The sequence below is a fragment of the Gregarina niphandrodes genome, assembly GCF_000223845.1.
Source record: "Gregarina niphandrodes unplaced genomic scaffold scaffold00002, whole genome shotgun sequence".
Lineage (NCBI taxonomy): Eukaryota > Apicomplexa > Conoidasida > Eugregarinorida > Gregarinidae > Gregarina > Gregarina niphandrodes.
Window position 1 is genome coordinate 170,528 of NW_011645774.1, and position 18,302 is coordinate 188,829.

At 55.3% G+C, this 18,302-nt stretch overlaps 4 protein-coding genes across 4 annotated transcripts; 2 read left to right on the forward strand and 2 right to left on the reverse strand.

Moving 5' to 3' along the window:
- Window positions 1-803: 803 nt before the first annotated feature.
- On the forward strand, window positions 804-13,443 carry GNI_011460 (hypothetical protein; the record flags this gene model as incomplete). The annotated part of the gene is made up of 3 exons (XM_011130513.1): window positions 804-12,586; window positions 12,681-12,895; window positions 13,139-13,443. The coding sequence occupies 3 exons, from the start codon at window positions 804-806 to the stop codon at window positions 13,441-13,443; spliced, it is 12,303 nt and encodes a 4,100-aa protein (XP_011128815.1).
- A 974-nt stretch (window positions 13,444-14,417) lies between these two features.
- GNI_011470 (hypothetical protein) lies at window positions 14,418-14,699 on the reverse strand (the record flags this gene model as incomplete). Its single annotated transcript, XM_011130514.1, has 1 exon — window positions 14,418-14,699. One exon carries the CDS (start codon window positions 14,697-14,699, stop codon window positions 14,418-14,420), a length of 282 nt encoding a protein of 93 aa, XP_011128816.1.
- Window positions 14,700-14,841: 142 nt separating this feature from the next.
- On the forward strand, window positions 14,842-17,709 carry GNI_011480 (AAA family ATPase; the record flags this gene model as incomplete). The annotated part of the gene is made up of 1 exon (XM_011130515.1): window positions 14,842-17,709. The coding sequence occupies one exon, from the start codon at window positions 14,842-14,844 to the stop codon at window positions 17,707-17,709; it is 2,868 nt and encodes a 955-aa protein (XP_011128817.1).
- Window positions 17,710-17,890: 181 nt separating this feature from the next.
- Window positions 17,891-18,220, reverse strand: GNI_011490 (putative elongation factor 1-alpha; the record flags this gene model as incomplete). Its single annotated transcript, XM_011130516.1, has 1 exon — window positions 17,891-18,220. The coding sequence occupies one exon, from the start codon at window positions 18,218-18,220 to the stop codon at window positions 17,891-17,893; it is 330 nt and encodes a 109-aa protein (XP_011128818.1).
- Between the last annotated feature and the right edge of the window lie 82 nt (window positions 18,221-18,302).

Consider the following 18,302-nt stretch of genomic DNA (forward strand, 5'->3'; position numbering starts at 1 on the left):
GAATTCGGGATGCTCGCAAACAGTGGAGACGATAGGGTACGGGCTACCAGCCGACATTGACGGCCTACCGTATAGCCGGTGGGCAAATAAATTCTCACTCATAAATTGCATGGCTCGCGGCCTTCTCGCCAAAGCCTGGTTTGGTAATCTGCATTTCTCCCCCACAGAGGGAGATGTAGTTACAGAACACTGGATCATCAACAAGCCATTTCCGTTGGAAACAGCACCGGAGTATGCCAAATATCCGAATAAGAGCATCCGCATAGTTCGGACAGATAGGACGGGCCCTAAAGGATTCTACGTAGTCCTAGGAAGTTTCGCTGGACAGCTGCTATCTCAGTTTCATCCACCAAGAAACGCGCGAGATCCTTGGAACGCGTGGCAGCCTGCAATGCTTCTAGCTGCCCAGGTGGCAGCAGGAGCTCTTCCCCTGCTCATCCTGTATATGATTCTTGGCGACAAACGACAAGCCAAGAGGCGGCAACGTGCCCGTCGTCGACCGCGAAGCAGGCTCAGTTCTCCCTGAAAGCGCGAAAGTTCTTGCGAAGGTTCGCCAAGTAGGATGGTCCCTGCGATGGAGCAGATATATAAAGTGTGCGCGCGCGCGCGTGTTTGGCGCGCACACGCAACTTTTGCCTTGATTTTTCTTGTGTTGGACTTTGGCCGTGCGGGGTAGCGAAGGCTAGCCAGGGCTGGTGGTGAGCGGCGTGTTATTCTGGTTTGCTGGTGAGATCGTGAGGTAGGAGGGATTTTTGGGGTAAATATTTTCGTTGGTGATGTATGACCAGCGCCAGATGGGCATGATGGGCCCGTCCGCAGGTGGTCCCCCAAGTATGATGGTATATTATGACCCGCGACGGATCCATCAGTTCTCCTACTATACACAGTACGCGGCAGCGCAGCCGCCGCCAGCGCCGGCGAGGGTGCTGGTTCCCTACGAGATATACAGTGCCGAGGAGCGAAGTTTGCTGGACCTGCCTGCGGGCACTGCCTTTTACGAGACTGTGCCCGATGAGGCAGCGGTTCAAGCGATGCTGAACAAGTTCAAGATGGTGGACGTTCGGGCTTGCGACATTTGCAACTCCTGTGAGAAACAACCGGACTTAACCAACGCCACGCCGGAACAGCTGTTTACTTTGGGAAGACGAGCCGGCCAGATGCATTCCTGCATCGGCTGCCGAATCAAAGTCCATGGTTCCTGCTATGGTGTCGTGGGCTGCGTCCTCCCCGAGAGCGCCGTCGCGACAGGCTCGACCACTGGGCGGAAACCCATACCTCTGCCTCCGCTACCGCCGGGCGCGGACCAGACCGGCGTGAGTAGTGGTGGAGTTGACTTTTTGTGTGATGTGTGCTTAGCCGCTGCCATTTTGACTCAACGACGACACCCCCGGACTGAACTACCTTATCAAGGCAAGTGTATAATTTGCGGCCACCACGAAGGGCCCTCCAAGCTATGCAGGATCGTCAACGGAACCCCGCCCCAGCCTGTCCCTCGCTACAACCAAGGCTACGGCAACATGGGACTGCCGCCCGGCATGGGTCAAGGAATGGGTCAGTCCATGGGCCCAGGCATGGGCCAGCCGATGGGCCAGCCGATGGGTCAGTCCATGGGTCAGTCCATGGGTCAGTCCATGGGTCAGTCCATGGGTCAAGGCATGGGTCAAGGCATGGGTCAAGGCATGGGTCAAGGCACGGGTCAAGGCATGGGTCAAGGCATGGGTCAAGGCATGGGTCAGTCCATGGGTCAAGGCATGGGTCAGACCCTGGGCCAGTCCATGGGTCAAGGCATGGGCCAGCCGATGGGTCAGTCCATGGGTCAAGGCATGGGCCAGCCGATGGGTCAGTCCATGGGTCAAGGCATGGGCCAGCCGATGGGCCAAGGCATTTGCCAGTCCATGAGTCAAGGCATGGGCCAGCCGATGGGTCAGGCCCTGGGCCAACCGATGGGTCAGCCCATGGGCCAGTCCATGGGTCAAGGCATGGGCCAGTCACTGGGTCCGGGCCTGGGGATGGGGCTAGCGGCGGCGATGGGCCAAGGCATGGGCGGTGGGCCGATGAATTTGGGGATTGGTCAGATAATGACTCAGAGTCAAATGAGTCAGGCGGTGTCGTACGCTCAGAGCACGAGTGGTCCGCACGTTGGGTTCGTACATGTGTTTTGCGCGGTGACGGCGCCGCCTCGCGTGGTGAGTATAGGCGACTGGAAGAGGCTGGAGATCGCGGTGGATTGTGGTGGGTTGTTGGGTGAGTACCAACGGTTGGGCGAGGGTGCGGCGTGTTGTGTGTGCAGCGGGCCAGAGGTGGGTGCGGCAGTTGGTTGGGGTCTGCAGCGGTGCGAGAGTGCGTGTCCGCGGTTCGGGCACGCGAACTGTTTGCGTGCGTTTGTGCAGCATGACCCGCGACAGTACATGGAGGCGTTTACGGCGGGAGTGTACGTGGTGGGCGGAGCGGTGCGTTTCGGCAAGTGTCGCTGTCTGGACCACTCCTTTGGTGGTGCAAGTGGTGTGACGTGTGTGGTGTGTGCCGGCGGTACGCAGATGGACCTGACCTGGACGAGTTGCACTGTGTGCGGTCGAGCCGCACACACGCAGTGCACTCAGCCGGGTCCGTTACCGACGTGCGCGGAGTGCGTGCCATTCCGCTGGGCCTTTGAGGATGTCGAGGGGGACTGGCAGCGGCCGTCGCTGTTACCGCCGCCCGCGGCATCCGAGTTGCAACTCGCCGTTCCTGGCCCGGCCGAGCTGACAGAGCCGAAACGCTCTATGCTTGCCCGCTTCCGTCTCTCGCGTGACCCCTTTGGCGTCTCTATGTACAAGCTGTTGTTGCCGAACGAATCGCACAAACCCGAACTTCACCTCGACTCCTTCATCTCCGCCGCCGCCGGAGTCGTGTTCGGCAAGGAGGCCACCGCGAACCGCTGGGTGCACCCAATCCCCGTGAGTGTGCGCGCCCTCATTCTGCTCAAAGTTGCAGGACGCGAAAAACTCGCTCAGTGGTGCGTCAGCAACAGCCCCGTCGGCGCCGCCGAGGATCTCGCCAAGGTCTCCTCCACGCTCTTCAAAGACGGCGCCGTCGTGCCTCTTAAGGACTGGCTGCCCACCTCGCTGCCCAAAGTCTCCGCCGCAAACGTCAATGTGGGAGCGCCCGTCAAACGCAAGTTGCTGATGAAGAAGAAAACCACCACGACCAAGGGTGAGGAGGAAGCCGGCGCCAGCGACGTCTCGCAGACTAAGCGGCCGTCCGGGGCGAGCCGCAAGTCGCGGCTTGGCACACCGCTGGACGCGAACGCGAAGCGGCGCAAAAAGGAGCCGGCGGCAGCAGCGGCCGCGGCGGCCGCCGCGTCGGCAGTGAGTAAAGTGGATTTGCTGAAGGCGAAGGGACTGTTGCCGAGCAACAGCATCTTCAGTGGGACGTTGTTGGTGAGCATGTGCGTGCACTTCCCGCTTTATGGACAGGCGGACGCGAGTTTGTACCAGAAGGCACAAGAGATCGTGAACAAGGCGGCCGAGACATTCATCCGGATATTGCAACTGTTCCAGGCGGAGGAGACGCCCGCAGCGGCCGTGGCTGTGGTGGAGCACATGACGCGCCAGGCCGTGGTGGTGTCTCCGGCGTTGGGATTGAGCAGCACGGAGTTGGGTTACGCGACTCCCGAAGTTTGCGTGGCTCGGCTGAGCGGAGCGCAATGGATCCGCGGACTGCTCGCGTTGGGCAAGCCCTGCCCCGGTATCGTGCAACTGGATCAGGGCTTCCGGTCTGATGAGACCTTCGAGAAGATCGCGGCCGTGCTCGCACCGCTGCCCGTCCACGTCCTGCTCGCGCTCGTCGGCTCCGCCGAGATCTGCATGGTCAAGAACATCGGCAACGTTGAACTGCTCATCAAGGTCGTCTCCGAACGGCTGCTCATCAAGGCGCAGGCCACCGCCCCGGGGGGAGACAGCGCACTCGGAGGAGTGGAAGCCAATGCCCAGCCGGCTCTAGGCGGTGGCGAGTTCGGTGCCCCGGTCTCAACGGGTGCCCTGGGCCAAACAGGCGCGGGGGGCCCCGTGCCGACGGGCGCGAATAGCGGGCCACGTGAGGTGCTACGCGCTTTGAGTGCTAAAGAGTTGCGTGCTGTGCTGGCGATGATGCACGACTGCTCGCGGAACGTGATTCAGACGGTATCGTTGACGGGTCGTGCACAGGTGCGTGTGGTGATGGCACAGTTGGTGGCGTTGGTATCATTGATGACGGAAACGACCAAGGGCCGAATGGGTGTCTTCAGTGGCGAGTTGTTGGTGCCGTTCCCGTTCTTCCAGTCGCTGGCGGCCTTTTACGGGACGGCAGCGCACGCGCGCGCTCCCGTGCCGGCAGACTTGTTGCCAGCTGCGTTGGTGTTCCCGGCGAAAGAGGCGGGTCAGGAGGCGGCGCCCCCGCTGGGGTGGGTGTTCAGCGTTTTTGAGAACATGGCGGCGTTGAAAGAGCAAATCCGTGGGCTGAAAACGGCGCCGGAGGTGGACGTGGACGTCGTGCGCAGCTGCACGGCGCAAGCACAAGAGTTGCTGACCAACGAGGCTGAGGAAGACGCAGAGGACACACTCAAGACGCTCCGCACCGCCGGCGAGGCCATGGAAGCCCTGGGCCGGAGCTGTGGATCCAATATACACACACTTTCGTGGTTCGTGACTAACATGCTTCCCGACCGACTGCTCCCGGCCGGCGGCCTGCCGGCCGCCGGCGGTGGCCCGCCACCGCCCGTTCCTGCCGAGGTGAAGGATTACGTTAAACGTTTTACTTCCGCGGAGCTCGCGCAGTGGCCGACCGCGCTACTGGCAGCCGTCGACTGGCGCAAGCGATACCTCGAGGCTAGGGGCGAAACCTCCGAAATCAAGCGCAGGGGAAAAGCACCCAAAACCGTTGCGGAAAGCATCACACATGAGGACGCACTACGTCTACGCAATGCCGCTCAGAACCTCCAAGTAGCCTTACCCGAAATGCTCGAACTAGATCGTGCTGTCGAAGAAGCCGACCGCTGGCAGACCGCCGTCGACCAGTTCATCCAACACATACTCCCCAACGAAGCCTATTGGCAAGAATACGCTCCTGCCGCGGCCCTCGCTAACGCGGTCGCTGGTAGCGACCCCGAACTGGGAGGAGCGGAACTTGGAGGAGCAGGGCTTGGAGCAGAAGGGCTTGAAGGAGCAGGGCTTGGAGCAGAAGGGCTTGGAGGGGGGTTCGGAAACGAGGGTTCGGTTAAGCAGGAACACGACCGCAAACCGGGGTTAGCGCTCGCCGGTTTACCCAAAAACGCTGGCCCGGTCAACTGTGGAGAGCTGTACGCAGTTCCAACGAAGCTGGAGCCAGTCAAGGCAGACCCTTCAGGCTACGTCCCCGATCTCGGTATCAACTCTAGTCTGACCATGGCGGCGAACATCTACGGTCAACCCACTTCATCCCTCGGCCCTTCGTCGCTGGCGGCAGACATCTATGGCGCTCCCGTGGACAACGGAGGATATAGCTATGGCAGTGTTGACGGCGGCTACGGCTCAGGTTTCGATGCGAGTGGGGGTTTCGACGCGGTTGGCGACTACGACGGCACGGGGGGCTTCGACGACGTTACGAGTTACGGCGGACCTCAAGACAGTCCCGGCTCAATGGCCGTCGGGGCATATGAAGGTCCCGGGTACGAAGGATCACCAGCGGAGAGCCCGGTTCCGATATACCAGATTCCTGTGGGTTCGGCGCGTCGAATATCCAAGCCATGTTACTTGTGTGTCATTCGCGTCGTTAGCCGTCCGATAACTCTGTTGGAACAGTATGGGTCCCTTCCTATTCAGTACTACAAAGACAGGAAGACGTTTTTGTGTCTGGTTTGTTCTGTTGTTCAGAAATTTGGTCAGGCTTGGATCTCGGTCATAAAATCTGCTTGCGAAAATGTAGACCTGGAATTCGATTTGCTCAGCGCCACACTGGGCCTTAATGATGACGGAGCGTTATATATCGGTGATACGTTAGGCGATGTTCTTGGCGACGTGCTTCAAGATAAGAGTGATGAAGGCGATTGGGTCGACCAGTGCTTACGGCTCTTTCGCGTTTTGTCCGCCAACAAGGGTCCTTGCAATCACGAAGAGGACAATGAGGTTATTCTCAAGTACCTCCCTGTCTTCAAACCGTTGATTGGACCTACCGACAAAATATTTTCGGCAGTTCTGGAATGGCAGATCCCCTGGCGTCAGTTCATGGTTTCCTGTGCAAAGCTTGGACTCAACGAGGTGGTTAGACAGGCGCCGGAGCTCCTGTCCGGTATCAACTTCAATAACTCCTCTGTGCCGTCGAAAACGTTGAGTCTTGTCCAAGGTGTGCTAAAGAAAATTAAAGACACGAACTGCCAAGACGACCCGCAGTCCACGGCAGCTCTTTTCGCAACCTTGTGCCTAATTGCCGAAGCGAATCTGCCATACAATGAAGAGTTGATGGAGATGAGTTGTGTCGTGCCTGTTTCGTACTGGAGGAATGTAATGCACCACATTGTTCGTCGATGTGGCAGATCAGCGGGGAACGGTTCACTTAGTGGCATCGCTGACCAAGGCTGCGTGAGGGTCCAGAATTGGAGTTCTAAAATTCACATCGAACCGGATGAACTCGAAACCTTTTTCGTGGCTTCGTTGACATTTGGTGCAGGCCAATCGGAGATAACAGCGGGGCCCGATGGGGGCGGCGACAAGGCCGGTGGAGAGGACGCTGTGGACAAGTTGGATTTGTTGGAGTTGCTCAAAAGTTGCGCCGAAAAGCTTTCTTCTGCGCCTCAGTTCTCGGCGGAGCGATCATCGCTGGAAAAGATTTTGAAGGAAACCGTGGTTCAATTCCAGAAAGAGACTTGGGCCTGCCGCTGTCTGAGCGCACTCCAGCTGACCAACGCTTATTTGACGACTGGGGTCACAGTGGTGAGCCCGCTCCGAGGGTTGTTGCTGGAGCTGGAGGACATGGACTATCCACCGGCCAACATTGACCACTTGAAGGCTTCCGCTCGGCTTTATTTACAGGAATGCGATGAGCGACTTAATAAAGTACGGAAACTACTACTGCCCGCTAGTCCCCAAAACTATTCATTTGATGAGCGTTCATTTCACGAGCATCCTCTTGACGAGCAATCAGTGGTGGACGGGACCGCGGAACAGGAGCAAGCGATTGAGCAGTGGATGAAGACCAACAAGCCTTTGCAGTATCACATATTGCACAGGACCATTGTGGATGTCAGTCGACTCCTGGTCAGTCCGAACATGAGTTCACGTTGTGGCATTGAGAAGAATTTGGTGGACCAGTTCATTCAACAGGCCTCCATATGGAAAGAGAATTCGTGGAAGCAGATAACCGAAATCAGTGGCATCTTCCCTGGGCAGATCTTCATTATGGACTTGGTGCAGAACATTTGCGACGCCAAGTCTGAGTCGGGGCTCTACGCCAAGCTGGCCGTCCATCTCAAGAGGAAGGAGGCGGGTTCTATCTCGAAACATTTATGTGCGCTGCTCCTATCCTACTTGGTCCGGACCGAGAATGAACTAGGAGCCTCCGGGTTCGACGACCTGGTCAGCTTCGTCTCTGCATCCGACTGGAAAGTTTGGATGCTGAAAATGCTCACTACTGGCTCCGCTGTGATCAGTCGGTCCTCAGATGGCGGCATGGAAATCGCCGCCTCGGGGTCCTCATCGGAGGGAGTCAACGAAGAGCTCCAGGCATTCGAGCAACTCTGCGATAACTACATCAAGCACCTCATGAGTATCAAGCGATCGCTTCTTCCAAGATGGAGGTGGTCCGACGCTCAGCACCATCCCGGAGCTCAAGATCAGCTGGTGGTTCAAGATCAGCTGGTCCACGACCAGTTGGTCCAAGATCACCTCGTTCAAGATCAGTTAGTGCAAGATCAGTTGGCTGTTCCAGATCAGCTGGCTGAAGACCAGTTGACGGTTCAAGACCAGTTGACGGTTCAAGACCAGTTGACAGCTCAAGACCAGTTGACGGTTCAAGACCAGTTGACGGTTCAAGACCAGTTGACAGCTCAAGACCAGTTGACAGTTCAAGACCCGTTGACAATTCAAGACCAGTTGACAGCTCAAGACCAGTTGACGGTTCAAGACAGGTTGGCGACTGAAGATGAACTGGAAGCAAATCTGCAGTTTGTCGCAGAGGGGAGTGCTAATCTGAATGAAGAGACGCCGTCGATTCGGGCTGCGGTAGAGCTGGCTATAGAGCACTCTAGCATTTTGAAGCGGACGGCTAATATGTTACGCAAGCGAGACGATTTGGTGGCGATGAGTGGTGTGTGCGAAGAGATGGATAGTTGCATTTCGCGTATAAGAGATTTAGTCCAGAATTCGGATGAGTGTCGGGTTGTGATTGAGCGTTTAGTATTGGGTTGTGCGTACACGACGGAGGTGGCAGGGGCACTGGATTGGTTTGTGTTCGGTGTGGTGTCGATTGAGGTGCGCCGTTGTGCGAAATTTGGCATGAGCGAACTTTCGCCCAATAACCTACAGCAAGCAGTGGGAAATGCTTTAATCGCGCTCAGTTGTAAGAACCCGGACCTCCTTCCCGAGGACCTGCAGGCCTGGTGCCTCGCGTCCATTACAGATCTGGAACCAGCCAACCTGGAACTCACCCCGAGCACAGCGGCTAACTCTTCAGTCAACAACCCCGGCCCGAATCCTGGCTCTGCCGCCCATCCTGGCTCGGGTACCGGAGGTCCAGGCTCAATTACTGGCGGGGCAGGCTCCCTAGGAGGCGGCCCGGGCTCCTTAGGAGGCGGCCCGGGCTTTACTCCCGGGACCGTCGTTGACTCGAACAGTCCTGCCGGCCTCTCCAAGGTCACCACGGAGAACACCGAGGAGAACTCCAGTTCCTGGGACTCTGAGGAAGCCGGCGCCGAGGACGACAACTGCGAGCTGCAAGTCACGCTGCTCCCACGCGTCCTCGGTCTACGCGCCAAAGGCGCCGGGGTAGAAGAGTGGCGCGAAATCGAGAACTTTATCACCGCCGTCTTGAACAAACTGGTCGACATCAGTCCGGAAACACACAAGCTCGACCCATTCGTGTTCCGGCTGAAAAGCTGCCTCTTTGAAGACTACCCTGCGACCTACCTGGGGTCATCAAATTCTAGCTCCAACCTCCCGTCAGCCAGTCCGTTGTCGTCCACCCCCCTGTCGTCCAACGGTATGTCGTCAAACGGAATGCCGTCGTCCAAGGGTATGCCGTCCAACGGTATGTCGAATGGTCTGTCGTCCAGCTCGGGACCGTCGAATCCAGGGTTATCGGGTCCGGGCTGTCCCGGAAAGTTCCGTGTATTGGATACGCGTTTGGTTGGGTCGTTGTTAATGGCGGAGCCGTTGGCGGTGGTGTTGCGTTGCGCGACGGCGGATGGTGGTGTGTTTTACAGGGCGTTACATCCGGTGTTTGCATTGAGTATGACGGAGTGTGCGCCCTTGGAGGGTGTTGTGCCTCCGCGTGTGCAGTGCGAATTACCTTCGCGGCTACTGAACTGTGTGGTGCAATATGCGCGATTACGGAGTACTGTGCCGGCGGGTACGATGGTACCATTTGCATCGGCGGTGCGGTTTCTTGAGACGGCGGATAAGTTGAGCAAGACATCATTCCCAACTAATCTGTTGAATGCAGCACGGCACTCGTTCTCCTCCGTGACGGCGGGCACGTCAGCTGAAGCGTTGGCGAATCAGTTGGTATGCAATCGGCCTGCGCGATTAGTGGTATTCGACTTAGTATCTTTCCAGCAATTGCGGTCACGATTCGAGCCGTTGGTACAGCCAATTCTACAGAAGCTAGCGGCGGATGATTTGTCGTTGGAGGCGGTTCGGGGATTTTTAGGCGCTACGGAGCAGTTGTCATTAGAGACGGGAGTTACTCACCCGGCCTTCGAGCAGTTGGCTATGCGTCATTGGGAGCTTTTGTCTTTCTCCGAGGCGGTTGCGCAGGTTGTGGCGCAGCATGAGGCGGCTGTGAAGACGTTGGTGCACAAGACACAGGCAGTTGACGCCTACTGTCGACGTTTGTTGGCCTCTGCGTTGGTGGGATTGCCACCGGATCAGCGGGTATTAAGGGAACCGGCAGCACACACACTTTCGGTGGACGCCCTTTTGTTTGCACTCGGTGATCATAGGACCTGGCTTGGCCATTTATCGAGCACGCGCGCGCTCGGACTAGAGGAGGCGGGTCCGGTCTTTCCGCCGCTGCAGAGTCTACGGAAGCGTCAGAAGAGTCTGGTGTCACAGACGGGAGAGTTGGAAGGGTTGTTGAGTGCACTTGACGAGTCAGACGCACACTTTGCGCGTGTGCTGGCACAAATCAGTCAACAACTAGGCATGCTTGACAATAACAATAACAGCCTGCCTTGCGGCCGTGGGCTACCACTTTCGGCTTTGCACCGGTTACTGGCGGTCCCACCTGAGGTGCTGCGTTCGAACACGGCACTGGAGCTGGGCCAGTTGCTGGGTATGCCCGCTCCGTTTAATGCCTTGGAACTCTCAGGTGGTCAGTGGGGCAGGTTGCAAGGTGCTCGTGCTCTCACGGGATGGACACTGTGGGCGTGTTGGCTGCTACTATCGGTCATCGAACGGCATGACGTCCTGTTTGGAGGTGTGGGAGCCTTTACGGTGACACGACCAGCAGTGTTATTACAGCACACATTAGCACGGCATGCACGTGGTAGCCCAGTCTTCACGGCAGCCGTGGAAGGGTTATTGCGTGATTGCCTGTCGCTACTCCCACTCTTTCTGCCCAAGTCGGGTTCACTTTGGAGATCTTTATTGTCGACGACGGTGTTGCTAACCAAGTGCAATCTAGGTGAGACGGAACCGCCACGGGTGCGGTGGTTATTAGAGAGGTTACAAGAGTTTCCTTTCTTGTTCAACGCGGCTGCGTCATTTGTGCAGAATACTGACTTGTCGCTCGCTTTCCTGCGTTGTTTCTGGGAACTGGTGTGCAATCTGACGCCCTGTCGTGGTGACCCCTTTGCCCTTTCAAATGGCGAGGCGCCCGCGCACTACTTGGCAGACACCAACAGTTTGGTGTTTGCCCTGACGCCCGTGACGGGTCAAAAACTGATCGCGCTTGGCAACCACCTTCTCTCCACCCAACCATCAGGTCTCAGCGGCGCTGCGCTGTTGGGCCAGCTGCCACCGTCCTTCCACCCCGCCCTACGCGCATTCAGTCTCAGACATGAAGCCAGCCCTGCTCTCGCCCCCACGGAGTTCACGCCATGGCAACTACGAGCTCAACAACTCATCGAACGTATGCGATGCGCCGTTATCTTCTCCAAAGCCGTCTTGTCTGAGTGCCAAGTCGGCCCCGAGGAGTGGGCCGTCCGGTCCTGGCTGCTCGGCGCCGTCTCACCCGTCGTGCTGACTGAAGAGCTTCAAGCCGCCAAGACTGCGTTGTCCCAAAGATTGCAGTGCGAACTAGACCTGGGTCTGAACGGCATTGCGACCACCGCCCGACCCGCAACCGACGACCCCTACGCACAACAAATGCACTCTGTCGAGACCCGGTCAGTCTCCGCCCCTATGGACCTACACCGACTCGCCTGGCTCAGTGTTTTGACGCCACCAGTTGTGCCAGTGCCCACTTGTGTCGCGCGGAACTGGCAGCTGAAAACTGATGCACAATTGCAACAGTACATGGCCCAGGTCCTACCCGTGAAGTGTAAGGAAACGGTACTCAATGAACTAAGGTTGTCACAAGTTCCCTCGCTTTCCACCCACTTGCTGTTCAGCCGTCTGTTCAAACTCCTTGTGGGTGAAAGTCAGACTGTAAACGACCTGGCTGCTGCCATGACGCTCGTTGACCGTCCTGTCTCGCTCAACAAACTTAAGGGCTCACTCACCTCGTTGCACCAGTCAGACGCCGTTAGCTTCCTCTGTCTGCTAGGCCTGCACTTTGTCGCCAGTCCCTTCTCGCTCAAGACTCTGGGTTCCGGCGTGAACGTCTATCCCACCCTCCTGCCCCTCGCGCAACTCATCATGCGACTTGATAACACGCTCTCCGACAGCCTCTTCCACCACCCAGACAACCTCTGCAAATACGTCTACGGAAGGCTCAAGGTCTTCACCTGTCCTGGTCCTCCTGAAACCGTTCTCCCAGCCGCCGTCGGACCGCGGCTACTCGACCTCTCCGGTGGAGGAAAGACTATAACGCAAAAACGTAACTACATCGCCCACCGCCTGGTCAAAGAGAACGCCGTCTGGTGGGGACCCGTAATCCTACCTAGCACCGCCCGGTCGCCAAGCACCGGAGACTTCTCTTTCGCCAATCTCGTCCTTGCCACGGATACCGCTGCCATCTCCAATAGTCCCATGCTCAGCACACTCTTCTGCAGCCTGCAAGGATTCACCTACGCGCATACACCCGGAATTCAAAACCAAACTCAAGCCCAAGACAACAAAGCGCATGCAGCTACAAGCGGCGATGTTTCTTGCAGACACTTTGTCGAATGTATAGTCGCCCAAGACCGAACCAATTGCACGGAATGCGGTCGACGACTTTGGAATCGACCAACTACCCGGGACGAGGTCTACATACAACCAGGACATCTATTCACCAGGTAATACACTACGGGTGTAGAGGGAGTTGTGTAGAGGGAGTTGGGTAGAGGGGGAGTTGGGTAGAGGGATATACAACACGATTTGTCTCTTCAGGTTTAATGAGGATGTTAAAGACTACGAGACATTGCCGAGGTTGTTGAAGCCGATCTTGCCGTTGAAAATGAATGTCATCGTGTTCAGTGACAACACGAGCGAGCTTTATGGCCATATATATTCTGAGGAGGTGATTGACCTATCTGATGCGTGCAAGCATGGTGAGGAAGACTGTCCGGTGCGGCAGGGGCCTGTGAAACCCCATAGTGTGGACGGTAAGGTTGTAGTATGCGAAGGCCGGTTATGTCCCGCCTTGCAAGAGCTACTGCCGGACCTGCGCGTCATGCTTTTCATATATACACAGAATATTACGAGCTCGAGCAGGTCACGACTGGCGCTACGAGGATTGCTTTCGATAGAAGAGGTGGGGAGCCAGCCGCCGCGATATAAGACCACTTCCGCTTCTCTTCAGAGTGAGACACACATGTGTGCGAGAGAACCAGAATTTTTTTATTTAGGTCACAGTGGTGAGAAAGAGTCTTTCCGACGCATTTCAAGCGCGCTGGCGGCCTGTCGCGAATTCCTAATGACCGACGCGGCTCAGATCCCGTCTCAGCGGTCAGTGGACCCTCAGGGACGCAATCTATTGCTACCAGATCTGCTTGATATCAACATCCCGACTGGCAACGTTTGGGCTTGCAAAGTACGCTGCATAAGTCACGCCGTACAGCCAGTGTTCATAGACCTGCCGGGAGGTTGGATCTCTTACGGAGACACCATATCTCCACCCACAATGAAAATGCCTGTTCGACCATTCCACTAAACTGCACTCGTGTCGCCCGCCAGTCACTGATGTTGGTCTCAACCATCCTCCTGTCCCCCGGGCAGCAAGTGCTGCTGTGAGTTAGGAGGATTGTGTCCATCCCGGCCCTTCGGTCCATCTCTTTTTACAAATAAATTAACATGCTACTAAAATTCTATCTTACACGGATATCAACAGCACGCCGGACAGCTATTGAAGAGCACCAACTCGAGGTCGACCTGGATGCAAATGTGGCGGAGACCTTGGAGCCGATAGTTCCCAACATAAGATCTTCAGGTAACAACCCACGAATACGGAACCGACCGACACGACAGTACACACCTGAGGTATGATGCGGCCGTACGTACCTGAGCATAATGCAGCAATATTTTAGATATAGTAGTTAGAGTGATATGTCAAGGTCGAATCATTCAATTAGATGAGAACTGGAGAACCTCTGACCGAACAAGATGTAATACCTCTACTCCAACCTGTTACCCCGACTGGTCTCCCCTGACACCAACATATTTCTTCCACTCGAACTCCCGCCCACCCCAGCCAAATTCACGTTTTCCTTTTAGTTACTCCGGGGCAAGTGATTATTTTGCACATAAGGGAGGGGGCGCCCGCGCGAGTGGAGTCCCAGCAGAGGCCCAGTCGTTGCTATCATTCGGCGCTGGCAACCACCAATATTCTGAGGATGCGACGAACGGCAATGCAGCAGAAGCCGGGTTTCCTCTTCCTGCTGACTGGTTTGTCTGTCTCGGCTTACTTATGGTACATCATCTTGGTCCATCCGGACTGGCTCGATTCCTATACCAAGACTTGTTTCATACTCATGTCTGTGCTCTCGGTAGCTTCCGTCTTTTTGGTAACCATCCGGTCCAAAAACATGCGCAGCAATTCATCTTAACCACGCACTCAGTGCTCGGAGCTAGCTGAATGTTAGTCGTGTTCCAGATTTCACATCTAAGTTTAACATCTAAGTCTCACATCTAAGGTCTTTTCCAACGGGCCGAGACGTCGTTCACAGCCTGTCGCAGTAGGTCTTCGTCCAAGTCATGGTGCTCAACTCGATGACCTCCAATAGTTCCTGATGTCTTCAGCATACGAATCAGTAAATTCGTATTCTGAGCCATGACCCCCGCCGGATCTCCATCAGCCACAGGATCGAGCACACAGCGAAGTCCATTAACGTGGCCTGACTTTGGATCTGGGTCGTTTTGCATATCATGATGCAGTTTATTATCACCAAGGGGTAGTCCGTCGATACTCATTTCACTCTGTCTGGAACATCCTAGCTGTTCATTGGTGTGGGTGTGTTTAACCCCAGTTCCCAGCTCAGTTTCTTGAGCCCCTCCTCCACTACTGTCACTGTCAGCGTAGTCAGCGAGCAGGTCCATTTTTATTAAGCCGCGAATGCGACCTAATAAAAGTGTGTTTGATGGCAACAAACTAACGGCCGCTGCTGATAACCCCGGACCTGAAGAAGGGTCGGGTCCGCAAGGGTTGTTCGCCAAGCTTCGTCAAGATGCTCCAGTACCCCCGGCAGTTTCTTTACTCGCAAGTTCTGAAACGGTAAGTGGGAAGACGGGTGGAAAGAAAAGAGGCTCTCATTCAAAGAGGACAGACGTGGCAGGCATCGGGCAAGATCTAGTTTTAAAGCAAAAGGACCGAGGTGTAAAGCAAAAGGACCGAGGTGTAAAGGAGAAGGGTCTGGGTATAAAGGAGAAGGATCTCGGTGTAAGGGAGAAGGATGATATACTTGAGGGCTCGAAAGCACCCAGATCCTGCTTGGATTTGATCGATGACCTTGGGATTGAATCAGTAGAAGGAGGCACCGGAGGCACTGTCTTTCTACATCCGTCAGTACCGCGGACTTTGGACGCTTTTGCCACGGCTCTTATTTACGTGCCTCGAAGGTTCGTCAAAAACGCAAAGGAGGAATTCGGCAACATCGTAGCCTTACTGCTAGAGAATCAGGAAGATGGTCGCATCCAATGGGTGGCTGGGCTGAAGCGAGTCTGTGGCTGTAACCAGAAGGTTCCGCCCTGTTCTTCCTTTGGAGTATCTCAGTACTTGTGGCATCGAAGTCTACAACAACAAAGTTCGTGGGTGGTGAGGAGAGTCATCCATGCGGCAGAAAGGAGCTGTCCACCGGTGGGAAGGATTGTGCTAACGTTCATCAACCAAGCCTCAGAAGACACGACCCATAGGAATGGAACTACGGATAATGCTAAGTCGTGGAGTGCGGCAGCTATACCCGTTTTAAGAAGCATTTTAAGAGGCAGCTGCGTCTATCCAGGACTAGAGGGACGAGTTATTGCCAGTGGCTCCGTGTCCAGGTACCGGGTCAAGGACATATATATGGCCAACGAGATTTTATCAGGGAACTTACCAGAAAGCTCTCTTAGCCCTTCAGTTACCTCGGGGCCTTCAGTCACGCCGGAAATAGGATACATCGGATTGAGTGATGTCTTCCATTTGCAGCTGGAGGAAAACGTACCTCCCTCTACCCTGATTGGCTCTAGGCTAGTGGATAGCTCCCAGTTGGCGGACATCAGAAAGGTTGGTTTTGGCCGGATTGGAGGGATGAAGAAATTAATTGAGATGTTGGAGAAGGTGCTGATACGACCATTGGTAGAACCGGAGAAGTTTATTGATGAGCGCGGGGGCTTGAGGGGAATTCGGCCGACGAAGGGCATCTTGCTGTATGGTGTTCCTGGGACAGGTAAGTCATACTTTTGTAGAGCTATCCAGGAGGAGCTTAGAATGAGGTGGTCGCAGAAACTTATTCGACCTCAGGGGTTTCAGGGTGTCGAGGTGATCATGGTCACCGCCTCCCAGATCAGAGAGGCAGCTGACTTGCGAAATATTTTCGAGGCTTGTAGCGGAAGGTTTCTAAACGAGAAAAAGTTGACTTTGTTAATTTTCGACGAAATTGACGCCCTGTGTCCCAAACGGCAGGAACCATCGGGAGAAGCACAAATTGGCATTGTAAACACTATGCTTACTTACCTGGATGGACCTCTAAGCAGTTGGAGCACCTTTGCTCTGGCCACGACCAACAGACCCAATGCTCTGGATGAGGCGCTTCGAAGACCTGGACGTATCGACAGAGAAGTGGAGCTAACTGTACCATCGTTAGACGACCGGATTGAAATACTTAAAAACACATTGATTCGCTATAACTGCATATCCCCAAGCAAAAAGTTGCAGCCTGGGAGCGAAGATTTTGCGGGCCAAGATCAGGACAAGGAGTGGAGTGATGAAAGGCTACGTCAACTTTGCCTAAAGGCTAGTGGATTCGTGCCAAGTGACATCGATAACTGGGTCCGAGTTGCAGCGGAGGAGGCATTATTTTCGGATGTCGGATCGGATGGCGCCATTGTAACGTATGAGATATTGGACGGAGCTACGAAGCAAGTTCGTCCGTCCGCACTCAAGGAGCTTTCCATAGAGATTCCGCATGTTCAGTGGGAAGACATTGGTGGGTATGAAGACGTCAAGCAGCTGTTGAAGGAAAGTGTTGAGTGGCCGTTGCGCTACAAACACGTGTTCGACAAACTTGGTTTAAAAGCGCCGAAAGGAATTTTGTTGTACGGGCCTCCTGGGAACAGCAAGACCGTGCTAGCCAAGGCGGTTGCCACCCAGAGCCACATGAATTTCATATCCGTGAAAGGTCCTGAGATTTTTTCCAAGTGGGTTGGTGAAAGCGAAGAGCGCGTGCGCGATATATTTCGAAAAGCCCGCCAATATGCTCCAACCGTAATCTTCTTTGATGAAATAGACTCGTTGGGCATTGACCGAAGTCAGTCGGCGGACAGCGGCAGCGGGGTCGAAGCCAAAGTACTGAGCCAGATCCTCAACGAAATGGACGGCATTGGTGCCGCCGCCGAGGTCGTGGTTCTTGGCGCAACGAACCGGCCGGATGCTCTCGACGCGGCTTTGCTGCGTCCCGGCCGATTCGACAAGCTCGTTTACGTCTCGCTTCCCGACGAAATTGCCCGCGAAAGGATTTGGACCATCTACCTTTCCGGCCACGGCAAGTTCAGCGAGCCCGAAGACTTCAAAGAACTAGCCCGACATAGTGGCGGCTTTAGCGGCGCCGAGATTGAAGCGATGTGCACCTCTGCGCGAATGAACGTCGCTAGATACGCCATTCTTCACAACCAACAGTCTATCCAGCTCACTCTGGCCGACGTGAAACAGGTGCTAGAGACCACCAAACCTCGAACCACCTCCAACTTGCTACAGTACTACCAAGGATTCGCAGAATCACATTAAACGAGGCCCCGGATGCATAACACATGAATGAACAATGTGTTATGTGTGTTATGAATGACTATTCAACTAAAGGCAACTGAGTGTACATTTAAATCCTGGTTCATTTAACTGTGCCCAAATAAACATAATACTGCATCAATATTAATTGTCCGCTCATAGGTCAAAAACAATAGCAAATTATCTACTTCTTAGCGGCGGTCTTCTTGGTGGCGTAGTCCTTCTTTTCAACCTTTTTGACGACACCAACAGCGACAGTGGATCTCATGTCACGGACGGCGAAACGACCAAGGGGAGGGTACTCCAAGAAAGCTTCACAGCACATCGGCTTGGTGGGCACAAGTCTGACGATGGCTGAGTCACCGTTCTTCACAACAGTGGGGGCATCATCAGTGACCTTGTTGGTTCTCTTGTCCATCTTAGCCATCAACTTCTCGAACTTGCAAGCAATGTGGGCAGTGTGGCAATCCAACACGGGAGTGTATCCCGCCTTGATCTCACCAGGGTGGTTCATAATGATAACCTGAGCCTCGAAAGCACCAGCGGGCTTAGCGGGGTCGTTCTTAGCATCAGAAGCGACGTTGCCTCTCTTGATG